This window comes from Coregonus lavaretus (genome assembly GCF_964263955.1).
Source record: "Coregonus lavaretus genome assembly, chromosome: 17".
NCBI classification, from domain to species: domain Eukaryota; kingdom Metazoa; phylum Chordata; class Actinopteri; order Salmoniformes; family Salmonidae; genus Coregonus; species Coregonus lavaretus.
In genome coordinates, this window is record NC_140004.1 from 17,238,378 (window position 1) to 17,263,194 (window position 24,817).

At 42.5% G+C, this 24,817-nt stretch overlaps 1 protein-coding gene across 1 annotated transcript in view; it reads right to left on the minus strand.

Annotated features, from left to right (window-relative positions):
• Positions 1-4,091: 4,091 nt before the first annotated feature.
• LOC311144703 (citron Rho-interacting kinase-like) overlaps positions 4,092-24,817 on the minus strand; it is a gene marked incomplete at both ends in the record, with an annotated part of 44,284 nt that continues 23,558 nt past the window's right edge. Inside the window, 12 exons of the mRNA XM_084180801.1 lie at positions 4,092-4,115; positions 5,183-5,474; positions 6,391-6,564; positions 17,160-17,238; positions 17,414-17,494; positions 17,683-17,811; positions 18,206-18,314; positions 18,543-18,635; positions 18,756-18,895; positions 20,787-20,922; positions 21,087-21,167; positions 22,054-22,098. Of these exons, the coding sequence (XP_084036927.1) occupies positions 4,092-4,115; positions 5,183-5,474; positions 6,391-6,564; positions 17,160-17,238; positions 17,414-17,494; positions 17,683-17,811; positions 18,206-18,314; positions 18,543-18,635; positions 18,756-18,895; positions 20,787-20,922; positions 21,087-21,167; positions 22,054-22,098 (1,383 nt within the window). The remainder of the gene's footprint in view (positions 4,116-5,182; positions 5,475-6,390; positions 6,565-17,159; positions 17,239-17,413; positions 17,495-17,682; positions 17,812-18,205; positions 18,315-18,542; positions 18,636-18,755; positions 18,896-20,786; positions 20,923-21,086; positions 21,168-22,053; positions 22,099-24,817) is intronic.

Here is a 24,817-nt window from a genome sequence, read left to right on the forward strand (position 1 = left end):
TGGATTTTTTTTCCAAAGAGGACGTGTTTCTGTTTTGATGCTGCCGTGGTTTTACCTTTTAATGCTATCAGTACCTTTTCATTATTTATTGATGTTTTATTTTTGAATTGTTCTCTCAAATGTAGACAATTCGATTGCCACAGGATAATCAGTGTTTATCAGTAGTGGATCTGAAGATGACCCAAATTAATAAGAGATGCCTATGCACTGACACACTGGTGGTCCAAAACAAGCAACCCTTACTATACCCCCACCCCCCTACTCACATACGGTCACGCATACCCCACTCATACATGCACACACACTACCTCTACCAAACACGGATACAGACAGGAGGTCCACTCATACATGGACACGGAGATCGTCTCCCTGCGCTTACAGTAGTTGATATTTGCTTTTTAGATGTTCATCGTCAAGAATGGCCTTTGTTATTAATGATTTTGTGTTTTACAAGCTATCAGTTGGAGCATTAAATGTACAAAACAACCCTAGACTATCTCCTGCTCAAGACTGCCAATCATTAATACTGACACTTGTTGTACTAGCAGGACACTTAATTGAGTCACAGGATTTCAGCAAATTTGGTTATAATTCACTCATCTCTATCTGATCAGCCAGCCTATGTGCAAAAGGGCCACTGTATAGTTTGGACAGCCATTTTGTGAACTATTTGAGGGACAAAACTCTAGACTGTTGATCTCTTTCAATGCCTCTTTGAATCACTTTTAGCATATACGTTTCAATGGCTGGGCTGAGTTGAGTAGTCCATAGCTTCAGATCTCAAAGCCATGCAGCTTTTTTTGGTAATCATTTCCCAAACTGAGGTTTGAAATTGAGGGCTAAATAAGGTAATGTTCCTTTTGCCACTCATTTACTTCTGGCTTCCAGCAGTGTCCTTGCCTCCCTCTGCCATGTCGAGGGCAAGGCTAGTGGGTATAGGGCCGATTCACCATCACAGGCATGATGGGCACCAAACTTGTCTGTCCAACAATCCACGAATGTGAATGGTATAAAGATTCAAGTGACAATGTTTTTGCACAACATTTAAGTTTATCAGAGTATACACTGCCACAGAAATAAATCTAACAATAAAGCTGAAAATGAAAGTCTGATGTTCTAGTCAGTATTATGTCACCCACAGAGGGACTCCTGAGGAATGAGCCGGCTTTTGTTTTGGTGCTGTTGTGGTGCATAGCTGGATGTGATGGCAATATGTGGTAGGGGTTGGAGTTACGCATTGTCTGTCTGGAGGATCCCTCGCTTTGACCAGTTGGGTTTTTAGTGATCTTGGTCTTCTGCTTATTACTGTTCACTCGTGCACATCACGTAGCTTCCTGTAGGACGCATTGCTGCAATGGCACAGTAATCAGGTGTAAATGCAAGTGTTTTTGCACATGTGTACAAGATGTGTGTGTATGCATGTCTCTGTATGTCGGAGGGAGACTGGTGCCAAGCAGTTTTAATACAGGTCTAACAAAGGGATCACTTATGGGCTTTTCTTTTCCACCTTTTCCAAGCACTTTCAACCTTCTCATGTCTCTCTGTCCAATAAGAATTTGTAGCTGTTTCCTGTAACAAGTGCTCCTTGTTTAGTATCTATTTTGTTTTGTTGAATTGACTTTAAAGAGCATTACATTGATGTAGAATGAAAGGAAAATAAAATGGGTCATTTGCTAGCCGGAATAAATTCTCATGCAAAAGTTATTGATATGTATGCTGTATGTTGCAAAAAAGGACACATCTTGAAACATTGCCAGGGTAGCTCAATCATGTTTAATGTGTGTACATTTTCAAAAATCAAGAAAACCTTTAGTTATTGTGTTGTATCGATCTATACTCATTGAATGCAAAATCATGTGAATACATGACAGAACAACACAAACCCAAAAATCAAGGTAAACAACTACTTCTGCTCTAAAATACTCATGCTCTTGGATGTGACAAATGAAGCTTTTTTGATTGTTTGAAAAAGAAGCGATAAACCCTGACAATTACTGGACTTCATAGATAATTCACTGCACAGAAGTAAGAACAGGACATCTGTACCATAAGCAGCTGCAGGCAGCAGACTCCAGAAAAAGCTGAGTGCATGGTTAGCCAGCTCCACTGCCTGCTGTTTCAAATCAGACAAAGATTATAGGCTTATTATTCATTTTAGGTACACTACTGTTCAAAAGTTTGGGGTCACTTAGAAATGTCCTTGTTTTCAAAAGAAAAGCAAAAAATTTTGTCCATTAAAATAACATCAAATTGATCAGAAATACAGTGTAGACATTGTTAATGTTGTAAATGGCTATTGTAGCTGGAAACGGCTGATTTTTAATGGAATATCTACATAATGGGCCTCTGTACGCCTATCAGCAACCATCAGTCCTGTGTTCCAATGGCACGTTGTGTTTGCTAATCCAAGTTTATCATTTTAAAAGGCTAATTGATCATTAGAAAACCCTTTTGCAATTATGTTAGCACAGCTGGAAACTGTTGTGCTGATTAAAGAAGCAATAAAACTGGCCTTCTTGAGACTAGTTGAGTATCTGGAGCATCAGCAATTGTGGGTTCGATTACAGGCTCAAAATGGCCAGAAACAAATAACTTTCTTCTGAAACTCGTCAGTCTATTCTTGTTCTGAGAAATGAAGGCTATTCCATGCGAGAAATTGCCAAGAAACTGAAGATCTCGTACAACGCTGTGTACTACTCCCTTCACAGAACAGCGCAAACTGGCTCTAACCAGAATAGAAAGAGGAGTGGGAGGCCCCGGTGCACAACTGAGCAAGAGGACAAATACATTAGTGTCTAGTTTGAGAAACAGACCCCTCACAGGTCCTCAACTGGCAGCTTCATTAAATAGTACCCGCAAAACACCAGTCTCAACGTCAACAGTGAAGAGGCGACTCCGGGATGCTGACCTTCTAGGCAGAGTTGCAAAGAAAAAGCAATATCTCAGACTGGCCAATAAAAATAAAAGATTAAGATGGGCAGTCTGAGATATGGCTTTTTCTTTGCAACTCTGCCTAGAAGGTCAGCAGCCTGGAGTCGCCTCTTCACTGTTTTATTGCTTCTTTAATCAGCACAACAGTTTTCAGCTGTGCTAACATAATTTCAAAAGGGTTTTCTAATGATCAATTAGCCTTTTAAAATGATAAACTTGGATTAGCAAACACAACGTGCCATTGGAACACAGGACTGATGGTTGCTGATAATGGGCCTCTGTAGATATTCCATTAAAAATCAGCCGTTTACAACATTAACAATGTCTACACTGTATTTCTGATCAATTTGATGTTATTGTAATGAACAAAAGGACATTTCTAAGTGACCACAAACTTTTGAACGGTAGTGTATACTTAAACAACACAAGGAACACTTGTAGCAAAAGTATGGTAAGATACAAATTGTTATTAAGCAATAATATGCAATTAGATATCAAAGTCCATCTAGTCAAGAGGACCATACAAAGTTGATCCAAAAAGAAGACTGGTTATGTAGAAACAATGAATTTGGAATCCTGTTGAAAGTAAATCAGGTGAAAAGCTCATGTGCATTGCCCTCTTGGAACCCATTTTATTTGAACAGTACATGGGTGATTGAATGTTCGCATGATTGACCGTCCATAGAAAAGCAAAAACTACAGTATTGCATCTGGGATGAAAATGAGATTTTGAGATTGGATTTCGAGTCTCCCTGCAACATAATTTCTCTCCCTGCAACATCATTAGAAACGCTTCCTTAAAAAATATAGACTTGGCTTTACCAGCCTATTATTCCCTTTTATCTATAAAAACGGGAACAACAATATTTACAACTTTGATTTTAGTACTTATAAAGAGTATATCCTCGACCCATAGATCCATAGGGTTTCCCTGCAAACGCTGCTCTGTTGAACAACCATAGCCATGAATACACATATCAGAAAGGAGGATTGTCAAAGAAAATGTCCCCAGTGCAACAGTGTATGTGTTGGTAAATGGATCACGATTGCACTATATACAGGCGATGGGGGATGACTTGGTTTTCTGGTTGGTCTCCCCTTGATGGCGTAGCCATGTGCAGAGTGAACAGAGGCTCACACAGCGCCTCTCCTTGTGTCACTCACACAGAAGACTGGTCCCATACCTAAAATACAGAGATAGCCATACAGACACGGCCACAGAAGATCAACTCTACTTATGTGGGTCATTCCACCAATTAGATTCCTTTTGGGTATTGTAACTTGGTGAAGAAAACAAATCTCCTAATTTTAACATTCTGTCATAAAGAGCACATGTTCAACTTAATAAAAAACACATTTTTCTCATCAAGGTAAAAAAAAAGAATTACTATATTAAGTGCCTATTAAGTAAGTGCCAAATAAAGTAGCAGGGTTTACGACTTCATCTTAAATCTGCCATGAATCCCCTTGTGAAAGGGGGAATGGGAGCTTGTTGTGTGCAACAGGGAGGGGCAATTTAATGCAAAAAAATGAATAAAGAAAAATAATTGATACAACATTTCTAGCCTATCTATGGGTAACAGGGTTGACGTGTTATGCTCGACCCACTCAGTTTTTCACCACAAAACCCCAGAACATGGCCAAAAAGAGTAGAACCAGCTCGCCTGCTTTTACCCTATGATTTGACTATTAGATGTTCAATGTCTCTTAATTTTTTAAAATAATAATAATGAATAGTTTCACGATATTAAACCGAGCATTCAGTTCACGTAACAGGGTTGACCTTAAAATGAATCACTAATAACATTATATAAATAATCTTCAGAATTGACTTCGTCAAAGCAACAAAATAACTAGGGCTTTACAATGATGGTGAAAACTTGGAGAAATGTTGGGGTTAAGTGGTATAAAATCTTCCTTGAAGTCACAGAGGATGCACAGAGGGACATGTCAAAATGCAGAATTTTGGCACTTTAGCAAGTCTTTTCATATAAAAAAAATCAGATTTATTGAATTTTCCATGTAGCCTATATTAAAGGGCACTTCATTTAATAAAACAGGCTTTTAAAATTATATATTTGTTCACAATTTCTACTTAAAATCTCAATGGGACGCAAAAGGCACTCATTTCGTGGAACGACCCATGTAGTATTGCACTGTATTGAGTGTGCCAGCTTCACAATCAATCATAACATTTTTGGCCAATTGATGTAATCAATGTAATTCCTAGTGTGGGTGTGTATAACTGTACCTTATTGACAGGGGTGAGCTGTGTGCGGCGGTCAGAGCCGGTGTGGAGACGTTGGTGGTCGTCAAACCTTCCAGGGGATCTTTCTCTGCGGCTGTCTAGTCTGGGGCCTGGGGACTTCTCTCTGTCCAGGGGGCGCGCTGGGGACTTGTCCCGCCGGAACTCGGTGCGGCCCTCCCGGTAGCGGTGTGGTGTGCTGGGCTCACGGTGAAGCCCCTCATGGCTGCCAGGGCCCGAGGCCAGACGCTTGGAGATGTGCTCTGTGTATGTGGGTGGACCTCTCTTACTGGGGCTTCTGCAGAGACCAGAGCAGAAGACAAATAAATGTATGGAGACAAATAAGCTGTTGTTGTTTCAGCTCAAATGAGAGAAAAGTCGGAGAGATAAAACCATGACCATACAGATTTGGGCTTTAATCAAGAAAATAACAATGGCTGCAATACTCTGAGTGTACAAAAAAAAAAGAACACCTTGCTAATTTTGAGTTGCACCCTTTTGCCCTCAGAACAGCCTCAATTCGTCAGGGCATGGACTCTACAAGGTGTCGAAAGCTTTCCACAGGGATGCAGGCTGATGTTGACTCCAATGCTTCCCACAGTTGTGTCAAATTGGCTGAATGTCCATTGGGTGGTGGACCATTCTTGATACACACAGGAAGCTGCTGGGCGTAAAAAACCCAGCAGCGTTGCAGTTCTTGACACAAACTGGTGCGCCTGGCATCTACTACCATACCCCGTTCAAAGGCACTTAAGATATTTTGTCTTGCCCATTCACCCTCTGAATGGCACACATACACAATCCGAGTCTCAATTGTCTCAAGGCTTAAAAATCCTTCTTTAACCTGTCTCCTCCCCTTCATCTACACTGATTGAAGTGGATTTAACAAGTGACATTAATAAGGGATCATAGCTTCCACCTGGTCAGTCTATGTCATGGAAAGAGCATGTGTGCTTAATGTTTTGTACACTCAGTGTATATTTGGCTTCCAAGCTTTGCTAACAGCAATGAAAACTCAAAACAGTAGGTGGCACTGAAGCCCCTTTCAACATTTAGCACAAGACTTGTGACGCAGTGTATCTAGTATTCTAGAGTTTCCTTTCTTTACTTATATGTGCAACTACTACCCTTCACCAGAGATTTAGTTGATGGTACAGTAGTTCCGGTCCATTAGCTAAAGGTTTGGGGTCTAGAACATGACAGGGAGAGCTCACCCGCGGCTGGAGCCGGTCCTCTGCAGCTCCCCAGACTCCCTGACCAGGTTGCCCTTGCAGCAGATAACCCGCAGCTTGTTCTGGTAGGACGAGGCCAGGTAGATGGCCCCGGAGGATATGGCTGGACCCAGGTAACGGGGGTTAGGGATGTCCAGATGGGCTAGAACTGAAGGGCTACACACAGGTACACAGACAAAAGCCTAGTTTATACCTGGTTCTGACATGCTTCCTTTGTCCTGATCTTATCCACATTGTGATTGCGCACACGTTGTAGCCGTTGCATCTACACATGGTAGTAAAATGTGTCTCTTATCCGTCCTCTGTGTCCAGATATGCTGGTCCCTCCCTGTATGCAAATCATTGGACAGATATTCTTTCAAAATAATATGTATTTATTTTAAGACGCATATTGATGCCATAAGTCAATGGTGTCACTTGTCAATGATTTTAGAGGGCGGGATAATGATGGTTTAAATGGTTTAACTGTCCAGATCTGTCTACCACAGGAGGTTGGTGGCACCTTACAGTTTTTTCTGAATGCTTAAGCGCTAATCGTGATTCTTGTAGCACAATTTCTAAAACTATTAATACGTATAGCAAAACCACTCACTGAGTTTGCAAAACTAAAAGCACAAACACTGCTTTGCACTCAGTTTACAATTTTGTAACACACACTTTGCAAAACTGTAGGCACAATTCACTGCACAACACTCTTTTTGCAGAACTTTAAACACAACTCACTGCTTACACTCAATTACCAAATTTCCAACACACTCCTAGCAAAATTATACACATGTATGGCTATCATTAACACTATTTTGCCAACTGTCTGGCACACTTGCACATGTGAAAACTGTTGTAGATAATTAGTTCACTTTGCAATCAGCCTAAGCACTATAAATAAGCCACAGGTAAGCTGTCTGTGTGGAGTACAATGGAAGGAGCAGTAAGAGGGAGAAGAGTGAGAATCCGAGGAGGCCGAGGGAGAGGACGTGGAGTTGAAGAAGTTGGAGGAAGAGGACGTGGAGTTGAAGAAGCGAGAGGGTTAGAGGAAGTTAGAGGAAGAGGACAAGGAGGAGCAAGAAGAGGACGAGGAGGGGAAAGAGGAAGGGTAAGAAGAGTAAGAAATAGAATAACTGATGACATCAGAGCTACAATAGTGGACCATGTCATCAACCATGGGATGACCCTGAGGGAAGCTGGCCAACGGGTTCAGCCTAATTTGAGCCGCTACACTGTGGCAAGCATCATTAGGACATTTCGAAATGAGAATCGGTAACTACTTTGTAGCACTGCCATACTCTAATGAGAAACACAACAGTACCATACATGCAAAAATACTGAAATTGTTACTTTACAGAATTGCTAGACGTCCAGATGTTGGGGGCAGAGCAAGAATGTTCACTCCAGAGCAAGAGACCCATATAGTGAACATGGTGATTGCCAATAATGCAATAAGACTGCGCGAAATACAGCAGCGCATAATTGATAATGACACCATCTTTCAAAATATACACAGTGTAAGTATTTCTGCACTAAGTCGTGTACTTGCGCGCCACAGAATAAGAATGAAGCAAATTTACAGAGTTCCTTTCGAGAGAAACACAGAACGTGTAAAGCAACTGCGATATGACTATGTGCAGGTAAGCTATAGTGTCATTGGTTCTGAATTTGGAAGTGCATACTGTAGTGCTGTGCATGGGCCTGATGTGTTGCATTTGTTTTGTCTTGTCCAGAGAGTGATGGAACTAGAAGCAGATGCCATGGGACATGAGCTACTTTTTGTAGATGAGGCCGGTTTTAACCTCAGTAAAACCAGGAGACGTGGCAGGAACATTATTGGACACCGTGCCATCATCAATGTCCCAAGACAACGTGGTGGTAACATAACCATGTGTGCAGCTATAAGCCAAAATGGTGTTGTTCACCATCATGCAACCTTAGGCCCATACAACACTGCACACATTATTGCATTCCTGGACACCTTACATGACATGCTCACTGTTCAGAGACCAGAGCATACCCGATATGTCATCATATGGGACAATGTTAGTTTCCATAGGGCTGCTTTGGTCCGCAACTGGTTTACAGACCACCCATTCTTCATGGCACTCAACCTCCCTCCATACTCTCCATTCTTAAATCCCATCGAGGAGTTCTTCTCTGCCTGGCGCTGGAAAGTGTACGACCGTCATCCTCATCAACAGGTAGCCCTTTTACAGGCAATGGAGGAGGCATGTGGAGATATTGACCAGGCATCATGTCAGGCCTGGATACGGCATTCAAGGAGATATTTTCCCCGGTGCCTTGGACTGGAGGATATCGCATGCGATGTGGACGAAATTTTGTGGCCGGACCCAGAAAGACAACATGATGTAGGCTGATTGTTTTTCTTTTTTTTTGTGAAATTACTATTTTGTGTTCTGACTTTGTCTTGGTTTTGATGAGTGTGAATAAACACCAATACTTGAAGTTTGGATCCTTGTATGTTTACATGACACTATGACAAAAGTATGACCTCAAATTGACATCTGTACACAGAGAAAGCAAAAGCCAGATGTGTTTTGTATTCATACCATCAGTGTGTAGTTGGCACATTGTGTGCTTAGTAGATGATGGCTTGTGTTTACTGTTTGATACGAAAACACAATTTTTAAGAAGGTGTGAAGAGTTAATCTAGCTGTGTTCGCTTTTGCAAGAGAACTACAATGTTTTGATAATTGGGTGAAAGGTTTTCTTATTTGTGTGTAGAGTTTTGCAAAAATAGCCAATAGTTACAAAAAATGTGCTTAACCAATCAGAAAAAACTGTAATTGGGGAGGTCGGGCTCGTGGTAATGGCTGGAGCGGATTCAATGGAATGGTATAAAATACATCAAACATGGTTTCCATGTGTTTGATGCCATTCCATTTGCTCCGTTCCGGACATTATTATGAGCCGTCCTCCCCTCAGCAGCCTCCACTGCTGTCTACACTTGTAAGCTATCCAGACACAATGCTTTTCTGACTACCTCCGGATGTGGTCAGAAAGATCACATCCGATCATAATGTGTCTTGTAATCGTCTACATCTGTCTGAAAATGTTGGTACAATCAGAATGTGGACAAGATCAGGACAAAGGACGCATGTTAGAACCAGGTATAAACAGGGCTATAAAAGGCAGAGTTAGGATCAAGGCCTAGATTCAATGAGCTTGAGCATTAACCAGCGTTAAACAGCATTGGCCGGCATCTGCATAGAATATGTTTTGGCGGTGTTAGACGTGTAACTGCAGTATGAGCTGACAAATACTTTAGGTGAGCGGCTGCTTTTGTGTGTCACAAACCACTCCTTTCCTTATTATTATTATTATTATTATAATATCCCTACCGCGTTAAGGTGTCTCGGCTACGCGAAGCGAACGTCTGTGCTCACACAGTATTATACTGTACTGCCTAAAAAACTGCAATATTACTGTTGTTTGTCCCTCTTGAGCCTTAGTAGCAACAACATAGCAAGAAACACTTCCTCTAAATAGTCCGAATTAATCTAAGATAAAAAAAAATACATCTAACTAAGATGTTTGGTGCAGTATTCTTAAGTTAAAAAAATTAGCATGAAAACTAGTCCTCTCTCGTTGGATGACAACAAACACTTCATGTTCAGGAGTAGTACTGTTATGACAACAAACACTCCAACTCGGAGTAGTACTGTTGACCAATCACCGACGAAGGGGTGTAGACTTCGGCTACCGAATTTAGGCTTGCCTCAAGATTTTTTTGTTTGCACAAACAGCCCAAAAGAAATCTACCGAAGACCAAAACAAACAAAAACGTCACAAAATGTCGTCATAATGCGCAAACTGTTGAGCTTCAGAAGTTAAAAACAACACTAGGAAGTGTAGGCTCTATCGATGTTAGAAATAATGTCAAACCATTGTTGTTAGGCTAATGCATGTTTTCATGTTAATTTGGATGGGGGGATTTATAGACATTTATGTCCGTCTTATTCGAGTGTTTGAACTTTTTAAGCTTACCTTATGCTTTCCAGTAGAAACAGTTTGTGCATATATTATGACAACATTTTTGTTCGCTTTTGATCTTTGGCAGGGTTTTTTCCTGGTGTTCATACACATTGTTTTATCTTGAGTCAAAGTTCGGTAGCCGAAGTCTACGCCCCTTCGTCAGTGATTGGTCAACAGCATTGAAGTTTGTTGTCATTCAACGAGAGACGACTAGTTTTCATGGACACGAGAAATACTGCACGAAAAAGTTTAGCTAAATGTAAAATTGCGCGATTAAGACCTGGCAAAAACTTCAAAATGAATGACAGATTTCTTTATTTATCTTAGATTAATTCTGACTTTTGGGGAAGTGTTCAAATCAAAACACATTTTATTTGTCACATGCTTCATAAACAACTGGTGTAGACTAACAGTGAAATGCTAACTTAGTACTTATGGGTCATTTTCCAACAATGCAGAGTTCAAAATAAAGATATATATATATATTTAAATAGAAACAGTGACAAGAGGAATAAATACACAGTGAAAAACGAGTAAAAAGAACATGGCTGTATACAGGGAGTACCAGTACAGAGTCAATGTGCAGGAGTATGAGGTAATTGAGGTAGCTACTACATATAGGTAGTGGTAAAGTGACTAGGCAACAGGATAGAAAATAGACACTAGCAGCAGTGTGTGTGTGGCGTCAGTATGCATGTGTGTGCGTGTGTAGTGTGTGTGGGTGTATGTAGTGTGGGCGTATGTAGTGTGTGTGTATTGAGGTGTCAGTGTAAGTACAGTATGTGTGAGTGTGTGGTTAGAGTCCAGTGTGTGTGCATAGAGTCAGTGCAAAAAACGGTAAATGCAGGTAGTCCGAGTAGCCATTTGATTAGCTATTAGCAGTCTTGTTTAGAAGTCGTATGGCTTGGGGGTAGAAGGTGTTCAGGGTCCTGTGGGCCGTTCTCACCACCCTCTGTAGCACCTTGCGGTTGGGTGCCTTGCAGTTACTGTACCAAGCGGTGATGCAGCCAGTCAAGATGCTCTCAATGGTGCAGCTGTAGAACTTTTTGAGGATCTGAGGGCCCATGTCAAATATTTTCAGCCTCCTGAGGGGGAAGTGGCGCTGCCGTGCCCTCTTCACAACTATGTGGTTGTGTGTGGACCATGTTAATTCCTTAGTGATGTGGACACCGAGGAACTTGAAGCTCTCGACCCGCTCCACTACAGCCCCATCGATGTGAATGGGGGCGTACTCGCCCCTCCGTTTACTGTAGTCCACGATCAGCTCCTTTGTCTTGCTGACATTGAGGGAGAGGTTGTTGTCCTGGCTGCCAGGTCTCTGACCACCTCCCTATAGGCTGCCTCATTGTTGTCAGTGTTCTGGCTATGAGGTTGCTACGGGGGCTCAAGAGGGACAAACAACAGTATTGCAGATTTCTTCTCATTTTTCAAGCGAAGGTATTTAGGGAGTATGAGAGCAAGTTCATGCAGCTTCTAACTCAGCTGCATGGGGATTTGTCGGATTATAGTCGGGTGTGGTTTTGTTGAATCCAATGGCTGTGTCCACGATAAGGTAAAGGCGCTTACACACGGGACGTGGTAAGAGGCAATTGAACCACGAGAAAATCCGCTGTTTGTTGTCAACTTGAATGTTGTCATTAAAACATTGTTTGTTTGCTTGACAAGATGAACTCTGCTCATCGGTCAACCATGCGCAGCTGACCCTCAAATTTAATATTTTGTTGCCTCGAGCTGCGAGCCAACTGCTTGTGTTTTGCAGCCCGCTGCCCTACTCCATTGAAGCAGTGTTGCCAACTCCTCAGTAAGGAAAGTAGCTATTGGCTGTCCTAAAAGTCGCTAGAAGTCGCTAAATGACGCCATCACCTAATTTGCATAATTGGCCATGTGCATGTAAAAAACAATTTAATCAATTTTAGAATAAGGCTGTAACGTAACAAAATGTGGGAAAAGTCAAGGGGTCTGAATACTTTCCGAATGCACTGTATGTGTATTAAAGTAGTAAAAAGTTAAGTATTTGGTCCCATAGTCATAGAATGCAATGACTACATCAAGCTTGTGACTCATTTGTTGGATGCATTCGCTGTTTGCTTGGGTTGTGTTTCAGATCATTTTGTGCCCAATAGTCATTCATGTTAAATAATGTATTATGTCATTTTGGAGTAACTTTTATTGTAAATAAGAATAGAAAACTTCTACATTAATGTGAATGCTACCATGATTACAGATAATCCTGAATGAATCGTGAATAATGATGAGTGAGAAAGTTACAGACGCACAAATATCATACACCCCCAAAAATGCTAACCTCCCCTGTTATTGTACCGGTGAAAGGTTAGCATGTCTTGGGGGTATGAAATTTGTGCGTCTGTAACTTTCTCAGTCATCATTATTCACAATTCATTCAGGATTATCTGTAATCATGGGAGCATCCACATTAATGTAGAAGTGTTTAGAAACATATTCAATTCTTATTTACAATACAAATGGGACACATTCACTTATATGTGTAGTAAGAAGTTAGGTATCTGGTCCCATAAGTCAAATGACACTGCTGGTCCTGCTCACACTGCCCTACCCTATGCTTTGACTTCTTTCTCCCCTCTCTCTCTCCAGATGAAATCTTGCGACTTGTGACGGCCGGCCGCCCGCCCAACAACCTGCCCGCTTGACCCTATCTCCTCCTCTCTTCTACAGACCATTTCCGGAGACCTTCTCCCTTACCTCACCTCGCTCATCAACTCATCCTTGACCGCTGGCCATGTCCCTTCTGTCTTCAAGAGAGCGAGAGTTGCACCCCTCCTCAAAAAACCTACTCTCGATCCCTCCGATGTCAACAACTACAGACCAGTATCCCTTCTTTCTTTTCTCTCCAAAACTCTTGAGCGTGCCGTCTCTAGCCAACTCTCCTGCTCTATCTCTCTCAGAATGACCTTCTTGATCCAAACCAGTCAGGTTTCAAGACTGGTTATTCAACTGAGACTGCTCTTCTCTGTGTCACGGAGGCTCTCCACACTGCTAAAGCTAACTCTCTCTCCTCAGGTCCTTCTAGACCTATCCGCTGCCTTTGATACTGTGAACCATCAGATCCTCCTCTCCACCCTCTCAGAGTTGGGCATCTCCGGCGCTGCTCACTCTTGGATTGTGTCCTACCTGACGTGCTCTCACCACTGGTGTCCTCAGTTCTAGGCCATCTCCTATTCTCTCTATACACCAAGTCACTTGGCTCTGTCATATCCTCACATGGTCTCTCCTATCATTGCTACGCAGACGACACACAATTAATTTTCTCCTTTCCCCCTTCTGATAACCAGGTGGCGAATTGCATCTCTGTATGTCTGGCAGACATATCAGTGTGGATGTCGGATCACCACCTCAAGCTGAACCTCGCCGAGACAGAGTTGCTCTTCCTCCCGGGGAAGGACTGCCCGCTCCATGATCTCACCATCACGGTTGACAACTCCATTGTGTCCTCCTCCCAGAGTGCAAAGAACCTTGGCGTGACCCTGGACAACACCCTGTCGTTCTCCGCTAACATCAAAGTGGTGACCCGATCCTGCAGGTTCATGCTCTACAACATTCGCAGAGTACGACCCTACCTTACACAGAAAGCGGCACAGGTCCTAATCCAGGCACTTGTCATCTCCCGTCTGGATTACTGCAACTCGCTGTTGGCTGGGCTCCCTGCCTGTGCCATTAAAACCCTACAACTTATCCAGAACGCTGCAGCCCGTCTGGTGTTCAACCTTCCCAAGTTCTCTCATGTCACCCCGCTCTTCCGCACACTCCACTGGCTTCCAGTTGAGGCTCGCATCTACTACAAAACCATGGTGCTTGCCTACGACGCTGTGAGGGGAACGGCACCTCCTTACCTTCAGGCTCTGATCAGACCCTGCACCAAATGAGGGCACTACGTTCATCCACCTCTGGCCTGCTAGCTCCCCTACCTCTACGGAAGCACAGTTCCCGCTAAGCCCAGTCAAAGCTATTCGCTGCTCTGGCACCCCAATGGTGGAACAAGCTCCCCCACGACGCCAGGACAGCGGAGTCACTGACCACCTTCTGGAGACACTTGAAACCCTACCTCTTTAAGGAATACTTGGAATAGTATAAAGTAATCCTTCTTCCCCCACCCCCCATAAAAAAAAAGTGGTTGTCCCACTGGCTATCATAAATTGAATGCACCAATTTGTAAGTCGCTCTGGATAAGAGCGTCTGCTAAATGATGTAAATGTAAAAAATGACTCCAAATGACACAACACATTATTAACCATTCATTTCTATTGGGCACAAAATTATCTGAAACACAGCCAAAACAAACAGCAAATGCATCCAACATATTTGTAGAGTCACAAGCTTGATGTAGTCATTGCGTACTATGAATATGGGACCAAATACTTAACTTCTTCCTACTTTAATACACATATAAGTGAATTGTGTCCTAAAATGTGGGGACTATGTACAAAACGTGCTGTAGTTTCTAAACGGTTAACCCGATTTGGATAAGAATACCCTCAAATTAAGGCTGACAGTCTGAACTTTAATCATATAGATATTGTTTGATTTCAAATCCAAACTTTTGGAGTATAGAGCCAAAAGAAGGAAAAATGCTTCACTGTCCCAATAATTACAGAGGGCACTGTATTTCAGTCTTCTGTGATGTATATAAAGTGTAATATTGGGATGCAAACTGAAAATTTAATATATTTCAACTCTGACATGATATACAGTGAGGGAAAAAAGTATTTGATCCCCTGCTGATTTTGTATGTTTGCCCACTGACAAAGACATGATCAGTCTATAATTTTAATGGTAGGTTTATTTGAACAGTGAGAGACAGAATAACAACAACAAAATCCAGAAAAATGCATGTCAAAATTTTTATAAATTGATTTGCATTTTAATGAGGGAAATAAGTATTTGACCCCTCTGCAAAACATGACTTAGTACTTGGTGGCAAAACCCTTGTTGGCAATCACAGAGGTCAGACGTTTCTTGTAGTTGGCCACCAGGTTTGCACACATCTCAGGAGGGATTTTGTCCCACTCCTCTTTGCAGATCTTCTGACGTTTGGCAACTCGAACCTTCAGCTCCCTCCACAGATTTTCTATGGGATTAAGGTCTGGAGACTGGCTAGGCCACTCCAGGACCTTAATGTGCTTCTTCTTGAGTCACTCCTTTGTTGCCTTGGCCGTGTGTTTTGGGTCATTGTCATGCTGGAATACCCATCCACGACCCATTTTCAATGCCCTGGCTGAAGGAAGGAGGTTCTCACCCAAGATTTGACAGTACATGGCCCCGTCCATCGTCCCTTTGATGCAGTGAAGTTGTCCTGTCCCCTTAGCAGAAAAACACCCCCAAAGCATAATGTTTCCACCTCCATGTTTGACGGTGGGGATGGTGTTCTTGGGATCATGGGCAGCATTCTTCCTCCTCCAAACATGGCGAGTTGAGTTGATGCCAAAGAGCTCGATTTTGGTCTCATCTGACCACAACACTTTCACCCAGTTCTCCTCTGAATCATTCAGATGTTCATTGGCAAACTTCAGACGGGCCTGTATATGTGCTTTCTTGAGCAGGGGGACCTTGCGGGCGCTGCAGGATTTCAGTCCTTCACGGCGTAGTGTGTTACCAATTGTTTTCTTGGTGACTATGGTCCCAGCTGCCTTGAGATCATTGACAAGATCCTCCCGTGTAGTTCTGGGCTGATTCCACGCCGTTCTCATGATCATTGCAACTCCACGAGGTGAGATCTTGCATGGAGCCCCAGGCTTTTACGAATAATCGCACCAACTGTTGTCACCTTCTCACCAAGCTGCTTGGTGATGGTCTTGTAGCCCATTCCAGCCTTGTGTAGGTCTACAATCTTGTCCCTGACATCCTTGGAGAGCTCTTTGGTCTTGAACATGGTGGAGAGTTTGGAATCTGATTGATTGATTGCTTCTGTGGACAGGTGTCTTTTATACAGGTAACAAACTGAGATTAGGAGCACTCCCTTTAAGAGTGTGCTCCTAATCTCAGCTCGTTACCTGTATAAAAGACACCTGGGAGCCAGAAATCTTTCTGATTGAGAGGGGGTCAAATACTTATTTCCCTCATTAAAATGCAAATCAATTTATAACATTTTTTACATGCGTTCTTCTGTATTTTGCTGTTGTTATTCTGTCTCTCACTGTTTAAATAAACCTACCATTAAAATTATAGACTGATCATTTCTTTGTCAGTGGGCAAATGTACAAAATCAGCAGGGGATCAAATACTTTTTTCCCTCACTGTAGGTGTCTTCTTTTTTTAAGCCCATATCCATGTGTGTAAGGTGTATACTTTTGTTTCAAAGTAGATTTGTTTAAGACTACCAAAGAAAAACTCTGTCTGACCCTGATTTAGCCCACTGCAGTAAAAGGTTGACGCAGCGAGCCGCTTGTGGATTTGACAGCTCCAGTTCCACCTCCGACACCGCCAAAACAACCGATGCGGATGTCAATCTGATTTAATTTAGCCCCAAGTCTGGAAATACAATACCCATCATTCAATTCAGAGAGTTGAGAGGAATGAATAACATCATGCTAAAATCAATAACGTCTGCCATTTAGCACAATGAAATAAGACATGGGGAACATTATTGGAGATCACTTCTCTATAATTGTGTGTATTCTTCTCAATTTGTGGTATTGATTGTGGTTGCATAGGCCTACTAAGATAAATACTGATGCATTTGTCATGTGCAAGTTCTTATTGTGTGAGTTTGTGTTTCAGTCGTTTTCCTTTACCCAAGTGCAGCATGTCCCTGAACCTCGATCACATCCAATGAGTTAAAGTATGTCACAAACAGGTAGGGCTCTCTGTAAGCTGTTCAAGACAGATAGGGAAAGGGTTACATTACAAAAGTCATGACATAGGCTACTAGTACTCACATTCACATTTGTAGCAATATTCTTGTTATGACAATATTACATAAAATCCACCACAACGCATACAACATTATTAGAAATGTACTATATGAAGATAAAGCTACTGTACACACCAAAGGCCAGGGGCAGACGACTCCATTTGATTTCTTCAGTGCGGCTCCTTCGTCCATATGCGTCCACAAACACTCCAAACTCTGTGACAGAACAATAGTCCTTAACTACTGTGTTGATGAATGTACCTTGGAATGTTTTACAATCATTCTGTGGTTGTGTGTGGACAATATAACACAATTTTATCCGATATGTACAGTAAAAAAGGTCATACAATATCACTATGGTAAGATGAATTTATTGCAGTTGCAAATGTCAAGGTAGATCTCACCATGGAAGCAGAGCAGGTACTCCTCTTTCTGCAGAGTGCTGGTGACCTGCATTATGGAGATGGGGAAGCTGTGGGAGCAGGAAGCAAACACCGCCGAGGCCAGCGACATGTCGTTCTTATCCAGGAACTCTACAGGGGCGACACAGAGTACATCTGTGACAGATAGGGCGGCAGGTAGCCTAGCGGTTTAGAGCGTTGGGCATGTAACTGAAAGGTCGCTGGTTTGAATCCCCGAGCCGAATAGGTGAAAAGTCTGTTGATGTGCCCTTGAGCAAGGCACTTAACCCTAAATGCTCATGTAAGTTGCTCTGGATAAGCGCATCTGCTAAATGACTCAAATGTAAATATAGAATCAGCATTAGATTAACCATGGAAATAATTTAGTGGCATCAACCTTTAAAATGTGAATAGTAGAGTGGCTCATTTACATGTAGCAGTTTTGGATTGCTCACATTTCATTGTCTGGTACACATGAGTTCCAGTGGGTTTACTGAGAGAAACTACAACAATAAAAAACACTAACCCTCCAGCACATACTGCTTCATCTCAATCTCATAGAACTTGTTGGTCCCGATGATGATGCTGTAGTTGGTCAGGTGGATGCAGCTGCAGGGCTCCAGAGTCTCTATCTCCTGATAGAGTGGTGGAGGAAGGAAGTTGTTAGGGAACTAGCGAGGGAAGACAACTGATGAACTGATAGGAGGAACAGATTTTTCTTCAGTTACAGTTCAATATAAATGAGGTGCATGTCTAGTCACTGTGAGCTGTCTTGAGAGTCAATTCCATTTCCTCTGTAACCAGAAAATGACATGTTTATCGTTCCATCTGATAACTTGTTTCCACATTGAGGTGATACTCACCTTGCGAATGCAGAACTTGTTGAGATTGTCATTGTAACGCAGAATTGTAATCTTGTTAGGCATTGCAGCACAGATACAGGGCCCATTATCTATCTGTAGACAGACAAATCCACAAAGTCAGTGACAGTTATGATAAAGGATTAGCATTTCTTCGGCCAAAGAATGACCAATTGAATCAATGCCCCCAAACCACTGAAAAACCACTAGACTTACTCTGCCTGCAGAGAAGAGGTGGCAGCCCTTGACCGTCTCAAAGATAAAAGGTGCCAGTTCAGACTGGGCAGGCAGGTGGGACTGGGCCAGAGACTGCTTCACCTTTTTAATCTCCACCAGACACAGCGCCCTCTCATCTCCTACAGGCCAAACACAGACATTACCCCTCCCTTCAATTCAGTCTGACTGACAAAAACAGTGGGGGAAAAAAGTATTTAGTCAGCCACCAATTGTGCAAGTTCTCCCACTTAAAAAGATGAGAGAGGCCTGTAATTTTCATCATATGTACACGTCAACTATGACAGACAAAATGAGAAAAAAAAATCCAGAAAATCACATTGTAGGATTTTTTATGAATTTATTTGCAAATTATGGTGGAAAATAAGTATTTGGTCAATAACAAAAGTTTCTCAATACTTTGTTATATACCCTTTGTTGGCAATGACACAGGTCAAACGTTTTCTGTAAGTCTTCACAAGGTTTTCACACACTGTTGCTGGTATTTTGGCGCATTCCTCCATGCAGATCTCCTCTAGAGCAGTGATGTTTTGGGGCTGTCGCTGGGCAACACGGACTTTCAACTCCCTCCAAAGATTTTCTGTGGTCCTCTGTAGCTCAGCTGGTAGAGCACGGCGCTTGTAAGGCCAAGGTAGTGGGTTCGATCCCGGGACCACCCATACACAAAAATGTATGCACGCACGACTGTAAGTCGCTTTGGATTAAAGCGTCTGCTAAATGGCATATTATTATTATTTATTCTATGGGGTTGAGATCTGGAGACTGGCTAGGCCACTCCAGGACCTTGAAATGCTTCTTACGAAGCCACTCCTTCATTGCCCGGGCGGTGTGTTTGGGATCATTGTCATGCTGAAAGACCCAGCCACGTTTCATCTTCAATGCCCTTGCTGATGGAAGGAGGTTTTCACTCAAAATCTCACGATACATGGCCCCATTCAATCTTTCCTTTTCACGGATCAGTCGTCCTGGTCCCTTTGCAGAAAAACAGCCCCAAAGCATGATGTTTCCACCCCCATGCTTCACAGTAGGTATGGTGTTCTTCGGATGCAACTCAGCATTCTTTGTCCTTCAAACACGACGAGTTGAGTTTTGACCAAAAAGTTCTATTTTGGTTTCATCTGACCATATGACATTCTCCCAATCCTCTTCTGGATCATCCAAATGCACTCTAGCAAACTTCAGACGGGCCTGGACATGTACTGGCTTAAGCAGGGGGACACGTCTGGCACTGCAGGATTTGAGTCCCTGGCGGCGTAGTGTGTTACTGATGGTAGGCTTTGTTACTTTGGTCCCAGCTCTCTGCAGGTCATTCACTAGGTCCCCCCGTGTGGTTCTGGGATTTTTGCTCACCGTTCTTGTGATCATTTTGACCCCACGGGGTGAGATCTTGCGTGGAGCCCCAGATCGAGGGAGATTATCAGTGGTCTTGTATGTCTTCCATTTCCTAATAATTGCTCCCACAGTTGATTTCTTCAAACCAAGCTGCTTACCTATTGCAGATTCAGTCTTCCCAGCCTGGTGCAGGTCTACAATTTTGTTTCTGGTGTCCTTTGACAGCTCTTTGGTCTTGGCCATAGTGGAGTTTGGAGTGTGACTGTTTGAGGTTGTGGACAGGTGTCTTTTATACTGATAACAAGTTCAAACAGGTGCCATTAATACAGGTAACGAGTGGAGGACAGAGGAGCCTCTTAAAGAAGAAGTTACAGGTCTGTGAGAGCCAGAAATCTAGCTTGTTTGTAGGTGACCAAATACTTATTTTCCACCATAATTTGCAAATAAATTCATTAGAAATCGTACAATGTGATTTTCTGGATTTTATTTTCTCAATTTGTCTGTCATAGTTGACGTGTACCTATGATGAAAATTACAGGCCTCTCTCATCTTTTTAAGTGGGAGAACTTGCACAATTGGTGGCTGACTAAATACTTTTTTCCCCCACTGTAAATTAGACAGTTGACAATGTACTGTATATATGTGCTGTTATCACTGATTGAGTCAAGTCGGCTATCATACCAACAATCATCAGCAGCTTCTCATGCTCCTTCATGATGTGGATCTGGAAGACGGAGCCCAGGCCAGGGATGTGGGTCAGGGAGTTCTTGATCACATTCAGGGCGTACAGACCCTCCTCAGAGCCCACTAACACTATCTATGGGAGGGGAAAGACCACACCCACATCACTGGTAGTGTACTGTACACTGTGGGACTACATGAAGTGCATATGTTATCAACACAGATGTAACAGTGGCATGGGGAATAGAAAAACTATCAACCCTTACTACTCAAAGTCTGGTTTGCTCTCCATTATATTACCTGGTCTGTGAGGGGGAGTGTACAGTTGATGTCAAGCCTGTCATCTCCCTCCAGCTTCAGCAGAGAGTTCCCAAGCAGTTTCTGGTGAACGGGAGACAGAAACAGAGGGTCAGGAGGCTCACAGCTTCAATATGGTGGGAGAGGCACAGTCGGGAAGCTGTCAGGGTTTGTATAGGAACAGAAAGAGGGTCTATATTAAGGTAGAACGGGTGGGTGCAGAAAGGGTATTTTGGCAGAGTGAACAGGGGGTAGAGATACTACAAAAGGGGTGTCAAACTCATTCCACAGAGGGCTGAGTTTCTGTGGGTTTTTGGTTTTTCCAATCAGTTAAAGACCTAGACAACCAGGTGAGGGGAGTTCCTTACAAATTAGTGACCTTAATTCATCAATCAAGGACAAGGATGGATTGAAAACCCGCAGACACTCGGTCCTCCGTGGAATGCGTTTGACACGTGCTCTACAGGGTAAGAAGTGGAAGCTGACGGTACTACCAGACACCTGTCCTGGCTACAGGAAGGCCTATCGCATGCATAGGGCTGGTTATATTACTGTAATAGGCTTTGTGAGGAGTCTATGTTCACTCGTCATGAAAGTTGAACACCTCGCAAAACATGATAAATCTAACATTTGAGTAAAGAAATAAATAGCAAAAAAGATTATCAAATGATCTGATCATAATACATCTAATCAAAGATATTGAACAAAAGATAGTTGCCAGGTGCTATAACAGTCAGACAATCAACTTTGATAAGACAATAGAGGAAAGAACAGTGAGGACATCCAGCATGTGGTCACAGCATGAGGTGAACAGCAGGAAAGATGACCACACATTCAAGACAAAGTTTTGTCATTGTAAATGTTGTACTGTAATCGTAAATGTATTGTAATTGTAATTGTGTGTATTAAGTGCCTGTGTGTCTGGTATCAACAGGACAGCAGACAAAAGTAACCTCGTTAGACTCTTTACCTGGACCAGAGGAGACAGAACCATCTGTCTTTTGGACACAGCAGCCTATGTGCAGTGAAACCCCATGGAGCAGGCAGAATAGAGCAAATCAATAAACCATGCCCACATACAGGGACATACAATATGACAGGATGAAAAAGCAACAAACAGGAATGAGAAAGAGAGAGGGAGAGCAAGAGAGAGAGAGAGAGAGAGAGAGAGAAGAAGAGGGACAATTAACGCCATGTATAAGAGACATCAGGGATTGTTTATAAAACTTTACTACTGCAGTAAATGTACCACCTGATTAAAAAACTAAACAATTTAAAATTATTTATAAAATATTTAATGGATGCATCCATTATACTTAGGGTCATATCAAGCATACAAGTATGCTGTATCAAAGAAAAAATCAGATGGTAAATATAAATGTAAAGTATAACCCCCATACAGTAAAAAATTATGTTTTAACCCTTGATGAGTCAGACCTCAGGCATCTAAACAGAGCAACTACCTTAAAAGACAATAGCCAGGGAAACAGGTCTACATATCCACCTGGCATTAATGACAGATATATAATGTAGGTGAAAGCTGAATGAGGACTGACACTTTCCAACATATACCAAACTCTTATGGTAAACGATGAGTTCTCTCTAATTGCTGAGTGAGCCCTGTGATTGACTGTTGAGTGTTGAGCACAACCAGGATGTGGACATGAAGCTAGGGTTAGGGTTCTGGTTGAGGGTTAGGGTTGTGGTTGAGGGTTAGTGTTGAACCGGGATGTGGACATGAAGTTAGGGTTAGGGTTGTGGTTGAGGATTAGGGTTGTGGTTGAGGGTTAGTGTTGAACCGGGATGTGGACATAAAGTTAGGGTTAGGGTTGTGATTGAGGGTTAGGGTTGAATCGGGATGTGGACATGAAGCTAGGGTTAGGGTTGTGGTTGAGGGTTAGGGTTGAATCGGGATGTGGACATGAAGTTAGGGTTAGGGTTGTGATTGAGGGTTAGGGTTGAATCGGGATGTGGACATGAAGCTAGGGTTAGGGTTGTGGTTGAGGGTTAGGGTTGAATCGGGATGTGGACATGAAGCTAGGGTTAGGGTTGTGGTTGAGGGTTAGGGTTGAATCGGGATGTGGACATGAAGCTAGGGTTAGGGTTGTGGTTGAGGGTTAGGGTTGTGGTTGAGGCTAGGGTTAGGGTTGAAATGCGATGTGGACATGAAGCTAGGGTTATTGTTAGGGTTAGGGTTAAGGCTAGGCAGTGGTGTAAAGTACTTAAGTAAAAATTCTTTAAAGTACTACTTAATTGTACTGAACAAAAATATAAACGCAACATGTAAAGTGTTGGTCCCATGTTTCATGAGCTGAATTAAAAGATCCCAGAAATGTTCCATATGCACAATAAGCGTATTTCTCTCATATTTTTGCACAAATTTGTTTACATCCCTGTTAGTGAGCATTTATCCTTGCCAAAATAATCCATCCACCTGACAGGTGTGGCATATCAAGAAGCTGATTAAACAGCATGATCATTACACAGGTGCACCTTGTGCTGGGGACAATAAAAGGTCACGCTAAAATGTGCAGTTTTGTCACACAACACAATGCCACAGATGTCTCAAGTTTTGAGGGAGAATGCCATTGGCATGCTGACTGCAGCAATGTCCACCAGAGCTGTTGCCAGAGAATTGAATGTTAATTTCTCTACCATAAGCCACCTCCAACGTTGTTTTAGAGAATTTGGCAGTATGTCCAACCGGCCTCACAACCGCAGACCACGTGTATGGCGTATTTTGGGCTAGCGGTTTGCTGATGTCAGCGTTGTGAACAGAGTGCCTTACATGGTGGCGGTGGGGTTATGGTATGGGCAGGAATAAGCTACGGACAATGAACACAATTGCATTTTATCTATGGCAATTTGAATGCACAGAGATACCATGACGAGATCCTGAGACCCACTGTCGTGTCATTCATCCGCCACCACCACCTCACGTTTCAGCATGATAATGCACGTCCCCATGTCGCAAGGATCTGTACACAATTCCTGGAAGCTGAAAATGTCAGTTCTTCCATGGCCTGTATACTCACCAGACATATCATCCATTGAGCATGTTTGGGATGCTCTGGATCGACGTGTACGACAGCGTGTTCCAGTTCCTGCCAATATCCAGCAACTTCGTACAGCCATTGAAGAGGAGTGGGACAACATTCCACAGGCCACAATCAACAGCCTGATCAACTCTATGCGAAGGAGATGTGTCACGCTGCATGAGGCAAATGGTGTTCACAACAGATACTGACTGGTTTCCTGATCCACGCCCCTACCTTTTTTTTTAAAGGTATCTGTGACCATCAGGTGCATATCTGTATTCCCAGTCATGTGAAATCCATAGACTAGGGCCTAATGAATGTATTTCAATTGGCTGATTTCCTTATACTGTATGAACTGCAACTCAGTAAAATCTTTGAAATTGTTGCATGTTGCATTTATATTTTTGTTCAGTATAGTTTATTTGGGGTATCTATACTTTACTATTTATAGTTTTGACAACTTTTACTTTTACTTCACTACATTCCTAAAGAAAATAATGTACTTTTTACTCCATACAGTTTCTCTGACACCCAAAAGTACTCGTTACATTTTGAATTCTTAGCAGGAGAGGAACATATTCCAATTCACGCACTTATCAAGAGAACATCCCTGGTCATCCCTACTGCCTCTGATCTGGTGGACTCACTAAACACACATGCTTCGTTTGTAAATTATGTCTGAGTGTTGGAGTGTGC